At 40.0% G+C, this 13,184-nt stretch overlaps 1 protein-coding gene across 1 annotated transcript; it reads left to right on the top strand.

The window, feature by feature from the left end:
• The first annotated feature begins 4,877 nt into the window (after window positions 1-4,877).
• On the top strand, window positions 4,878-13,149 carry gpr161b (G protein-coupled receptor 161b). Its single transcript, XM_066706123.1, has 6 exons — window positions 4,878-5,199; window positions 7,237-7,639; window positions 8,711-9,435; window positions 10,358-10,465; window positions 11,385-11,510; window positions 11,765-13,149. The coding sequence occupies exons 2-6, from the start codon at window positions 7,281-7,283 to the stop codon at window positions 12,058-12,060; spliced, it is 1,614 nt and encodes a 537-aa protein (XP_066562220.1). The 5' UTR covers window positions 4,878-5,199; window positions 7,237-7,280; the 3' UTR covers window positions 12,061-13,149.
• The last annotated feature ends 35 nt before the right edge of the window (window positions 13,150-13,184 follow it).

The following is a 13,184-nucleotide window of genomic DNA, read 5'->3' as shown; positions in this document are numbered from 1 at the left end:
TTCTGCTGTGTCAGTCCCATTGATACAGTGATTTTGTTATTTTCGGTATGTTATATGTGTGATGGCACTAATTACAGTTGTTGATTACTACACTGCTCTCAAAAGACTATAAAAAAAACCTGTCACTTCCTTTATGATAATTATACATTCCATATGCACCTGTTCATTTTAATATTGGATATTACTGAAAGTGTTTACATTTCACACTTAGGCATGTACTGAAAGTTTGTTTTGTTTCAGTTCAGTCCTTCACAATGATGCATTATCCACCACAGTTGCTTCGAAATACAGTGCCTTTGAAATTCACTATCTATTTAATTTATTTTAAAGGACTCAACCTTTTAATCCAGAAAATGTTATTGTATGATTTTATTTTTTGCAGTGTACAGCACTGCTTTGGCACAATGAAGGAACCTTTTCTCACATAGCATCAGCCAAATTAACCTTCATTCCTCAGTTAAATACATTTTCACTGAAAGACAAAGATGTAGATGTACTAAGAGGAAGGGGAAAAAAATAACTTTTAGATGTATTTCAAATATCTGCTTTATATTTGGTTCAAATTCACTTACTAGACAAACCATTTAGACAATCGCTGCACAGATATGTACGGTTAAGGAAAATCCTCTTCAACATTCATGGTTATCCTTAGTGTATATTGAATCTAGTGTGTTTCACAGTGCTGTTCATTGAGGGAAAATAACAGTTCAATACAGGCAATTGCAGTACATTTTCCCCCAAATAATTTGCTTGGACATGTTTCACCCAATTAGGTATTTAAAGGTGATGGATGCCACTGCAACCAGTAGTTAGCATATCCGTCTGTTGTGACTTAAGCATTGAAATCCCTTAAACTAACTACTTTCTATTCTGTCTTGTCTACACAAAAAGTGTGTGAAATTCACTGGCCTGCAGAACTGATGAGAGCACCAAGTTATTAGCATTTTGTATTTACTACGAATGGAAAGTGTCTTACTTTAAATGCATGTAGCAAAGCTTAACATATAAATGTACTTTAAAGGTACTTATGTACTGCTTAAAAGGGTCCTATTAATAAGAACTACTGTGAAATGCAATTTGTATTGTCTAATTGTACTGTGTACACTTCAGTATTTTCTTATTTTACTTTTTTCCCCAACACATTTTATTGTAAAATATTAAGAACCATACATTTTTTTTCTTTTATTTTGTTATAGTACCTAAAGTTAAATTTTTATTTAGTTCACGTTCCTTAACTATAAACACTGTATAATTCAAGATTTATGCCGTTTGCCAAGTTTTATGCATTGGATTTTATTTTTTATTTATTTCTTTGTACTGTATTAAACATTTTTATGTTTTGCTAAACTCACAGCAGATGTTTTTAGATATAGGTTTGCTGTAAAAATGTGCTTTTCAACCCCCCCCCCCCACCCCCGTGCTTTCCTCAATAACTTAAGTAATTAAATGAACTGACAGTAATATCTTACGACTTCTAGTGAATTGTTATTTCTTTGGTCATCCATAACTTCTTTGGGAACTCTTAATCACCACACCTGTAGAAAGATAAATAAAGACTACATTATGAGGCAGAAATGGTTTATATACTCACTTGTACATGTTATAGTGCCTCAAATGAGTATTGTTGAAGTTATTAATATTCTTAATATTATAATCTACTTATAATATAATAATAATACAATGTGTGTCTTCTGATATGCTCTGTATATTTGGTGTATACTACTGAAAGCACATCTGTTTCTTACAGCAAGAGATAATTACCACTGGGAATTCTTCTACAATCCCCAAAGTATGAACACTGTAGTAGAGAATACTACAACTAATAGATGGTAATAAACTAAGACATAATCTCTTGTATATTAAAAACGAGAACTACATTATTTAATTCCAGGGGAAGAGTTGCACCCTTTCTGTGGTAATAAGCTGTGAAAACCCTTTTACAGTACAGTAAGGATGGACTACATGTGTAAACTGGTTTTCTCTATAGCCAGTCTTCCCACCAATGTAAATGGCATAGACATATGTGAAAATTGTTATATTTCACAATTGTTTAATGTGTTAAATACATTTGGACAACCAATTGGCAGAGGGATAGTGAATTCAAAAGAGGGAACCAGTAAGGAAAAATGTCCTGATAAACTTCCTCTTCATTTAAAAATGTGTATTTAATGTTCAACTGCTTTTAAAAGTATGACACCAATGAATGTGAATGTGGCAGTAATTGTGTCCTCCTTACTGCATATTAATCTTTTTTTAGTTTCTTTCCAAGTATAACTTTCAAATGTATTAGATGTATTAGTCACACTGTAAAGAAATTAATATTTCTAATTGAGTAGTCCCAAAGTAAGGTGTAGTTTCTAGTCTTTTCACTACTAGTATATGTAATCCAAAAGAACTCATGACTACATTCTCCTGCCACTATTTCCAATTGTGTAGTGGATTAGGCCAGTGTTACATCTGCAACTATTGTAAGAACTTCAAGCACTTCTAGTTACATGATGTATTTATTAATTGACTGTTTTAGTTGGATCACACCTTTATCCAGGCATTGTACAAGGGTGGCATAATGCCAAGCTTTCTATAAAAGCAAAAATCTCAGACATGTAAGAAGTGACATTGTGTAAAAGACTAATTAAAAAAGTGGTACAGTATAGAATACAGAGCAGAAGTTAATAGACAGAAAATACAATCCAGGTCATGTGTGCAGTGAAACGAGACCACGTTGTTGTGGAGCAGTGGGACAGCGTAGCCGTGGGCAGAAGCAGGTTGCAGGATCTGCGGTGCAAGTGCTGCCTGCGTGTGTGTGAAGTGGCAGTGATGCGGCCCCGATGTCTGCGGTCGGCTGACTCCACCATGGGCAGGAGAAGGAGCTGGAGTGGGAGCAAGAGAGCAAGGGGAAGGCACCAGCAGGCAACCAGCAGGGGAGGATGAGAAGAGTTGGACAGACTGCAGGTAGGAGGGAGAACAGTGATGCAGCTAATGCTCAAGTGAGATGAGCATCTTGAGATGGATAGAAGCAAACTGACCCATTTTTACAACACTGTGGACGCCTAGCCCACGTGTAGTAAATTCATCTAAGTATTACCATTATTATTGTTTGATTCCTGCATGATAGGAAAGCAACTCCCCTTAGAAACAGCCGAGTTCTTAAACTCATTATTTTAATTATAAAACCACCTACAACCCGAGATACGGTTTCGTTTTCACAGTAATCAATGTCCTCTAAGATATTTGGCTCTCGATAGTATAGTTAATGTGCTGCACTGAGCCCAATTATCCCAAAACCAGGCACTTCAGTTTTAATTTACCTTGGACAACAAATCAGCACAGACAGATATTATGGAATAAATAAAGAATAAAAATGTGAGTGCATTTGGAAGAAACCGCACACTGTGGAAATGAAATCTACCTGTTTGATCAATGCATACTACCAGTGCTCACTTATGGTCACTAATTGCAAAAAGCTTACAGAACCTGCAGGTGACAAAGAAGCATGGAAAGATATATGCGTGGAATAACAAAAAGAGGGGAAATAATTCAATGGATTGGAGAACAAACAAATGTAACATTGAAAGAGTAAAAATGTTAATATGGGCTGGACATGTTGCAAGAAGAACAGATCAGAGGTGGAAAAAGGATGCGATCAAATGGATCCCAAGAGATGACAAAGATGACCACATAAAAAAATGGGAAGAAGAAATAAACTTTTTTAAGGTGTGATACAGAATGGAAATGGAAAATCTTGAGGCCTTCATCCAGCAGTAATGTATATAAGCTAATGGTGATGATGAGATTGATATAAATAACCATATATAACACACGTTGCATCTGACTGTCCAGTGAACAACTCAGACATGGATGTAAAGTAAGAAACGCTTTGAAAAGTGGCCACTTGGTGGAGTTCCTCGCTAGCTTTTCTTCACCTTTGTGCTTTACATAATTTAGCTGAGAAGGAAATTAATCGCCAGAAAAATAAAAACTCGTTCTTTCCAAACACACACGCTCTGCTTACAAATACCACACTGTCAGCCACTACATCAACAGTTTTCTGAATTAAAATTAAGTATAAAAGCACAGCATACACGACCAAAACCACGTAGAGGTAATTGCAAGGAACAACAAAAGATAACCGTACATTATAGTAGACGTAAATGTTCAACATATGATTGGACCACATTATGCTTAGTGCAATCTTTTTAATTGTATGGCCATTTCATTGTCTGATCTTAAATAAGATTATGGGCAGATGTTTTGATTCCTGTTTAATACATCCGAGCAGCCATTGACTAAATATCCAAATTTGACGCTAATCTGCAATCTCAACCTCACATTTGAACATTTCCACACAGGCACCGCTGCAGGCTTTAACCATGGCCGCCTCCATGTTGGCTTCAGTGTGGTTCCCTCTGATAGGTTACAAGCCGCCCATGTGACGCGGGTGAGCGGCGCTGCGGGAATGTTTGATCTTCCTTGGTGGTCCAGAGTGCTGAAACTGTACGGACGAGTTGCGCAACCTGGAGTGCCGTAATATATAAATATGTTCATGTATATATAATTATTAATACTAGTAGTATCGACTATACTCATAATTCTGATGGTCATGTACATCACAATTAAGAAATATAAGCCACAATATTACTTGCACTGTTCACTCGACAGAAACACTCTGTATGCATTATTTATGTAGCGGGGGCTAAAATTAAATGTATGCAATTTAAATAATTACATTAAAAAATAGTTTGCTTGTAAGAAAAGTTAATGAAACCCGAGGAAAGAGGTGCATGCATGTCTTTCTGAATCACACATGTCGGGTTAAGGCCAGGGCCGGAGCAGACCACCCACAGAGAGAGAGAGAGAGAGAGAGAGAGGGGGGAGAGGGAAAAAGAGAGAGAGAGAGGAGCAGAGGCGGGCGCCATTGCAGCCGGGACTGCTGGGCTGGATTTGAATCAGCTGATAAAGGAAAAAAAACTTTGCAATGAGGAAACATGGAAAGTTGCCACTGTGACCCCGCGAAAGCACCGGGCTCTTCTTTGCGTGTTTTCTCGCCCTTTTCTTCTCGTCTCAGGGGATGGGAGTGAAGCGGAGGTAGGAACTTTTAAAGCAGAGACCGGGAGGCTCCGGTGCACACAAAGGGATCGGGCAGTGTTTTATCTGCGTCCCATGGCTGGAAGTCGGCGTGAGACAGGGGTTTTAGATCAGGTAAATCTACATCAAATGCATGCGTTTTTTGTTCTTGTTTGCATTTTATGTTTTGGGTGCAGGGTGTTCATTCAAGTTTTCATTGGGCTTAGACATGTTTGATGACCTTTAGGCTCCATCCCAGGCAAATTGTGGCCACAAAGGTTCACTATAAATTCTAAACAAATGATAGTTGTTTGCATATATATATATATATATATATATATGTGTGTGTGTGTGTGTGTGTTTGCAAATCTGTGATGTGTATATATAAAATGATCTTTGTTTGCAAAGTCATGTGGAAACTTGTGCATACACAGAAGTATGCTTATCTGTTTGTATATTATGTATATCTATCTGTGTGTGTAAAAATGCATGGTTATAAACTTCAGACGTTTAATCTACTAATTATTATTTTTTGTTAGTATGTCTTCAGTAATCGATACAATGAGTGCTTTGATGTCTGTCTATTAGTATTATTATTTTTTTAAAGGATGTCACATTGTTTCCTTACAGGGGAAACGAATGGCTAGACGAGAGGAAATCCATTAAAATAATGAGGCCGACAGTTGTTTTAAGGGAGACTCATGTGTCCAAATAGAGACGCGACTCCAGTAGTGCGGCAGCCGGTTGTGAGACGTCGTCAGCACAAAAATGACCTATAATTTCCCCTATTAAGTAATTATTGATCCGTGGCCTTGTTTCATTATCCATTCTTTACAGATTGCAAAGCTTTTTACTTTAAGTACAGTCAAGTAGAATTGCTAGTTATTATATTATCGTTGGTGTATCCCTATAAAAATGCAATAATAAGTCAAAAATACTTTGTTGTGGAGAATTCTGCATCCAGATTGAATTGACTGCTACTCATGTGCTCTAGGCCCTAAATGTTAAAAAGTGAGGGAGGTTTTCTGTGCAAAGTATAATGTAAAACTAATCTTCCATTCACCCCTAGTCTAAATCTACTAGTTTTAAATAATGATGATAATAAATACAAACTAGCACATTGGACAGGTTAAATTGCTAGCCACAGAGTGTGTTGATATAGCTCCCTCTGTAATTGGCAATTCAGGCAGAAAGGTCATCTAGAATGCGTGTCCAAACACAAAAATAAGTCTTTATGTGTTACCCCATTGGCATTAGGACTGTTTTGTGACATTTTGAAATAGCTGATTAATATATAAGTATGTTTAGATTTACAATGAGAACTGTTCAATTTGATATATACAGCTTATATACAGCTTTTGAAAACAATAATAGAAAGTAAAATAAGTCAGCATCATCACTGATGTATTCAAATCAGTGAAAACTACTAGAAGTTCAGGGTATTCCCAAGAAATATACACCTGTGGGTCTGAAATGCTCCAGTAGTTTGAAACAGAGCTCTGTATCAAAATTATCATTGAAGTCTCTCTTTTATGTTCCCCAATTAAATCTACATGAGGTGTAAATTATTCAGATTGATCAAACAGGGGTTTCTATTAAAACTACAGCTGTATCTGCAAGAGAGAAGAAAGGCTTGCAGCCTGTATAGTTCTAGTGTTCAAATATTCCGAAAAGGGAGAATCGTGTTTGTTGTTTTGTTAAATGCATATATACATTTGTTGATGATGATTTTTCATAGTGCATATTCTCAATTTTTGTGCATCCAAATGATCTGCAGATGTACAATTTCTCAGTATTTCCCAAAAGTGTGTACAGTTTTTGTTTTTTTTTCACTTCAGAACTGGCATGTTTCTCCATTTTCCAGTTGTTTTTAGTAGGTGCTGACGTTGACTGGCAATGCTCAGGCAAGGAAAAGGTGCCTTTCATGATTTTCACAATGGGCTGTTCACTGCCAGAACAAAAATATAGACTCACTCATATGTAAAAAAGGCAGCATTTTTACATTTTATAGAAATGTGTACCATACAGTTTCAGATTAAAATTAGCAAGTTTTTCAGTTGTTCAGCCCTGACTCCCGCTCTTGAGCTGCTGTGCGTCTCTCGGGCAACCCTGTGGCAGTTGATGTCGGCTTACATCTTGTTTTTAATTATTTTTCTTCCTTCCTTCCTGCAGTTGCCAAGCATGTCTCCCCTTGCTCCACTTCTCCGTCTCCCACAATGAACAGCTGCAGCAATGGGACGTCTCCCACGAACGACACGGCCGGGGGTGGCAGTGGGGTCGTGGTGGTCGAGTCCATCTTTGCCGTCGCCATCACCCTGCTCGTCTTCTTCGGCAACCTGCTGATCGTGGTGACGTTGTACAAGAAGCCCTATCTGCTGACGCCCAGCAACAAGTTTGTCTTCAGCCTGACTCTGTCGAACCTGCTGCTGTCCGTGCTGGTGCTGCCCTTCGTCGTTGCCAGCTCGGTGCGGCGCGAGTGGATCTTCGGGGTGGTGTGGTGCAACTTCACCGCCCTGCTGTACCTGCTCATCAGCTCTGCCAGCATGCTCACCCTGGGCGCCATCGCCATTGACAGGTAAGATATGATTTTTGAAAAGGCTTCTAATAGTGAAGGGACTGAAGTTAGGGTGGAAGATGAGGGGTTATTTTCATCACTCATAAGAAATGACACATTTCCCACCATTCCAAGTGCTTTTACTTTACAAGCACACAAAATGATTGATGTTTGTTTGGCTTGGCAGGCCTATAGAGGCAGATTTACCCAAAGATCATTGGCAGGCTACATTCTTCAAGTGGCTAAAATATTCTGCATGGACTGTCTCTGGAGGCTGTTTGTTTAAAGCTGCCCTCACTGCCTACCCTCAGTGTTATAAGCCTGCAGCCTTCCTCATGAGGATTTTGGATGATCACCAGGAGCAGAGAGCACCATCAGATAAACACTGCCTCTACTGCTGTAAACCGCAACATTAACTTTGTCCTTGGCAGTCGCACATTTAGGATCACCATAAAAAATCTCAGCTTTCACTTAAACGGTTGAATGTAAAACAATGCAAAATACCTTGAATTGGCTCCCTTTCAAAGTGTTGCTTTTTGCATTCTTGATGACCGATGTATGTACTGCGTCTCAGCTGGAGTTGTTTTAAAATAGCGTCCGTGGCAGCCAGGCTAAAATTGTATGATCATGCTTTCATATTTTTGTTTTGGGGAAGAGTCCTGAAAGAGAGTGCACAATGTTTTGAGTCAGCTACCCTAGACTGACCCCACTCTCACCACTAGAACATCGTAATGATTTTGTTTCTGAGATACGTGGAGAAAGAGAGTAACATTCGTCTTCCAAATAGTACTCGTAGCAGTCAGAAATTCAGATGAAAATCCTCATTGTTTGTCTGGCAGCCCTGTGGCAGAAGTCAGCTGCCTGGTTGTCAAATATTGGATCTTCTGATTCGTTCTGCTGCATGATTTTGGCACAATCAGCAAGTTAATGGTTTTGATTTAGTTAATTCAATTACACAATTTAGGAGCTAGCTTTATCAAAGACCTGGACATGAGTGGATTGGATGATTCACTGTCCCACCATCCCTGACTTTTGTTATAATAACTCAACTGGGGAAGAGACCTTTACCTGAACCTTCTTCTGTTCCTGCAGGTATTATGCTGTTCTCTACCCCATGGTTTACCCCATGAAGATCACTGGCAACCGTGCAGTGGTGGCTATTGTCTACGTGTGGCTACATGCCCTGTTGGGCTGCCTGCCGCCCTTCTTTGGCTGGTCCACCTTTGAGTTTGATCAATACAAATGGATGTGCACAGCTGCCTGGCACAAGGATGTGAGCTACACGGCTTTCTGGATCTCCTGGTGCACGTTGCTCCCCTTCTTGGCCATGACAGTCTGCTACGGATTTATCTTCAGGGTGGCACGGATCAAAGCCCGTAAGATCCACTGCAGGACGGTGGTCGTGGCCCAGGAAGAGACCTCTTCGCAGAAGAACGGCCGTAAGAACTCCAACACTTCTACCTCTTCCAACGGCAGTCGCAGAAGCAGCGGCCTGGTCTATTCGGGAAACCAGTGCAAGGCCTTCGTGACTATTCTGGTGGTACTGGGGGCCTTCGTGGTGACCTGGGGCCCCTATGTGGCCGTCATCAGCACTGAAACCCTGTGGGGGAAAGGTAGCGTCTCTCCTGGCCTGGAGACCCTGGTGACCTGGCTATCCTTCACAAGTGCCATCTGCCACCCTCTCATCTATGGACTGTGGAACAAGACTGTGCGCAAAGAGCTGCTGGGGATGTGCTTCGGAGACCGCTATTACAGGGAGTCCTTCGTCACTCGCCACAGGACCTCGAGGCTGGTCAGCATCTCGACCCGCATCACTGGTGAGCATCTGCTTTCTGTCTGTTCTAGGCAGGAGACCAGGGCCAGGTTGAGGTGCGAGGCAGGAAACCACTACGTATTCTTGTATTAAGCCTCTGCTATAGGGTCCTGAGTTGCCAGCCCCCCGATGTATTTCACTTTTTTTCTCTTCACTTCTAGGATATAGGGTTAAGCCTCACTCTTTGTATAGATCTTGTTCGAACTTGACTACAAGTGTTAATATAATAGTGCCTATGAACATGCTTCGCTTGTTTTTCTCCAGAGTTAATTTAGTATTTTAATTTTAGTTAAATTTAAATGTATAATTATTTCAGGTCATGTGGATATGACTTTGAACTAACCCTCTCCCAAAAAACCAAAACCAAAAGACAACAACATGAAAACATGGGCCTTCAGTCATGCATTCAATCTAATACAATCTAATACAGTCGATGTATGTCAGTTAATCCAGAATTAACTTATTTTGTAAGGAGAATGTTCTAAATAATAGGATTTCCATATTAACTTTGTTTCATGATTCCCAAAACCAATTCACAGATTAAATAAATCCAGATTACGGCCTTGTTTTGTTGTCCCAGCTTGACCACTGCATTATTGGAGTAATATCTGTGTGGTTTCTGTGTGTTTTGAGCTCCTCTGAATTGTGTGCTGTAGAAGTGTGTGTGTGTATGGGTTCTGTTTTAGTTTTATCAACACACACGATGAAGATGTCAAACAGACATTGACGTGTATATTTAATAATCCCTCACCTGTCAAAAATAAATTTGGTTAATCTTACTTTCCCATAAACAACTAACCTTTTGTTGATTCAACATGGTACTAAGTAAGACGGAACTTGAAGCATTAGTCCCTAGTTGTTCTGCACAGATTCTGGTGCAGAGGGCAGTGCAGTGTTTGCCGTGCTGATGGTGTTGTGTATCGCAGATCTGGGGATGTCTCCACATCTGACCGCAATACTGGCAGGAGGAGGACAGATCCTGGGACACGGCAGCAGCACTGGAGACACCGGCTTCAGCTTTTCTCAAGACTCAGGTGAGGGGCCTGAATGGGTCCTCTGGACAGTGTCGGTCTTCTGTCAGTTGATGAGTTAATTAAGCTTCTTGGCCTTTCACCTCTGCATCTCAGGGTTCTAATTGGTTCCCAGGTAATTATTCAGAACAGTAACCTGGATTGTTGATCACAACATCAGAGCTCTGCAAGTGACATTAAAGGTGGCACAAAAGTCTCTTGGCAGTAATGCTGCTCAGTATGTTGCTGAGGGAATAGACAAATGTGCACATTTATAATTGACGTTACACTGTTTTATCCTAAAGCAAAATTGGACAGAAAAACAACTGAATAATGTATGATACTATCATGTAATTTCTTTTATTGATGAAGTTATAGCAATGAGACATTTCAAAATATATCTTTACAGAGTATAAAGGTTCTTGGTTGTCAGAACACTTAGTTATGCAAAAGGGATCCTCCCCTTTAGGGAATCTGAAAACTGTGACCTTCGAATCCACTTCATCACAACTCTCATGCATCTATGCTTGTTAAGGCAAACATTTCTTTGAATCACTGCAGGAGCTCAGACTTGTCGGTTTCATGGCAGTAGCCTCGGGGCCTTTGTTATGCTTGGCTATCGGAGGTCATTTGTCAGCCTCACTGCTTCAATGCTGCAGTCCTCTCCTGTATTGTGATACTGCAGTGTTCACTGTATTCTGTTTTGAGCAGAATTCATTCAGAATCAATCTGTACAGATCATGCTGAAGAATGTGTAAATAGTAGGGTCGGGTTTATGACTGTAAATGGGATGTGGAGAATGTGTAGCCTTGCTATTAACTTTAAGGAAAATGGCTACCTGTGATTATGAGTAAACCAGAATGAATGTGTCGGCACCTTTCACTGGCACCTGAATAAACAGGCTCTGGTGTCTGGTCTCATCTAAAGAGTGTATTTCTTGCAGGTACCGACCTCATGTTGCTGGATGACTTCACGTCAGACGGCACGCATGCCTCGCACCACGGGGGGGCCTCCGGCAAGCGGCGGAGCTCGGTGACCTTTGAGGACCAGCTGGAGCAACACTCCAAAGGTATCTCCATTAGTTGCCCGACTGCCTGAAGACACCCTCTACTCACGATTCAAGAAATATGGATATTCCTGTGTGGAAATTCATACCAGAGGCATTTCAGATGAAGGCAGAGCTGTTACTGTCTGCCTTATACATGTGTGTCAAATAATTATTCATGTTATGGCTATAGAAAATTTCCTTTTTAAGCGATTTAATAATAAATATGTCAGCTACTCAATCTGAATTCTAAAGCTAATTTCTTTTTTTTTTTTTAGAAAATTCCACTCCTTCCACAGTCCAAGTGAAGGCAGAGATTCATAAGTCCCTGGACAGCTACGCCTCCTGCCTTGCCAAAGCCATCGAGACTGATGCCAAGCTCCTGTTGTTTGGGGACGAGACCCTGCCGGGCAGCCTGTTTGCGTTGCGGACCGCTCCGGGCATCACAGGGGGCACGCAGAGAGGGCCCAGGTACCTCAATGGGCAGAGACTGAGGCTGGAGAGCATCGATGAAGGAATAGTAAATGACGGGAATGAGGAGGACGAAGATGAAATCGAAGAAATCTGTGCCTGAAATTAATCACTATTATGAGTTTCCTCTGTGGAGATTTCCGTGTGCTGTAGAGGTGCTCAGATCCTGAATCATCTTTGTAGTTTTGTTACATGAGGAAAATAAAACATTTGAAACCGAGACTATAGTTGGACGTGATGTAAGCCCGTGTGTGAAAATGTGTGTGAAATTCTCGCCCTCCACTCATAAAATCAGTAAGTGCAGATCTTACTATTGAACAAAGTACTTTCATGTATTCATACATGAAAGTACTTTCATGTATTCATACATGTGGTAGAAGTTTCTATTTTGGAGAATCATATGCAGTATTTTTAACTTCCAGAACAACAAGTGTTCAAGTGAAATATGCAACTACATCATGTGTATATTGAAGCTTAAAGTAGAGCATAAGGTACTACCATTTTAAACCACAAATTAGTACGGTTGCCATGAATATATAAGGAAATATATTATCCATGCAGTGGTGTTGAAAATGTAAGACCAAGTTGAATTTTATCTGTAGAACCTGTGAAGTGTGTCGGTACGTTTGCACTTGAGGATGCAGTATTCAGCGTTTTGCTCCTTCGGACACTTTCAATTGCCTCATAGAGCCGAGGTCATCAGTTCATCCAGGAATTCGAAAGGAAGCAGGTCAGCATTCCAAATTCTTCAAAGGCCGACCAAAATATTGGGAATTTGTACTTCTTTCCATTTACGGTTCCCAACAAATGATTACTGTTTAAGCTTTAATAACCACAGTGTTTTCGGTTTTAAAATAAGTTTCCTGGATCCTGTGTGCAAACCGGTATCTTACTAGGCGTAGAAGACTCCATTGGGGTCTTGTCCTATCGTGGTTACTGATGCCACATGCTGTAAAGTACTGTATTTGAGTAATATAGTATTCATCGGATTTATTAAACATTTGTTTTTTCTGGAAACTGCTGAAATGAAATGTTACTGCATCTTGGGACTGAGAAACGGAAGCAGTGAGAGGCTTCAATCAAGTAGGTCATGTAAACTATTCTAGTTTTGTGCTTTTAAAAGCAGTATTTTAATATTGTTAGTCTGTTTTCCCCTCATTTTTTTATATTGTATTAAAAAATACTCAAATCATTTGTGCCTTTTTTTGTTGTGTAACTCCTGTGAAG

The sequence above is a fragment of the Amia ocellicauda genome, chromosome 6, assembly GCF_036373705.1.
Source record: "Amia ocellicauda isolate fAmiCal2 chromosome 6, fAmiCal2.hap1, whole genome shotgun sequence".
Classification (NCBI taxonomy): domain Eukaryota; kingdom Metazoa; phylum Chordata; class Actinopteri; order Amiiformes; family Amiidae; genus Amia; species Amia ocellicauda.
The sequence above is the reverse complement of the archived record's forward strand: the minus strand, read 5'-3'. Positions and strand labels throughout refer to the sequence as shown.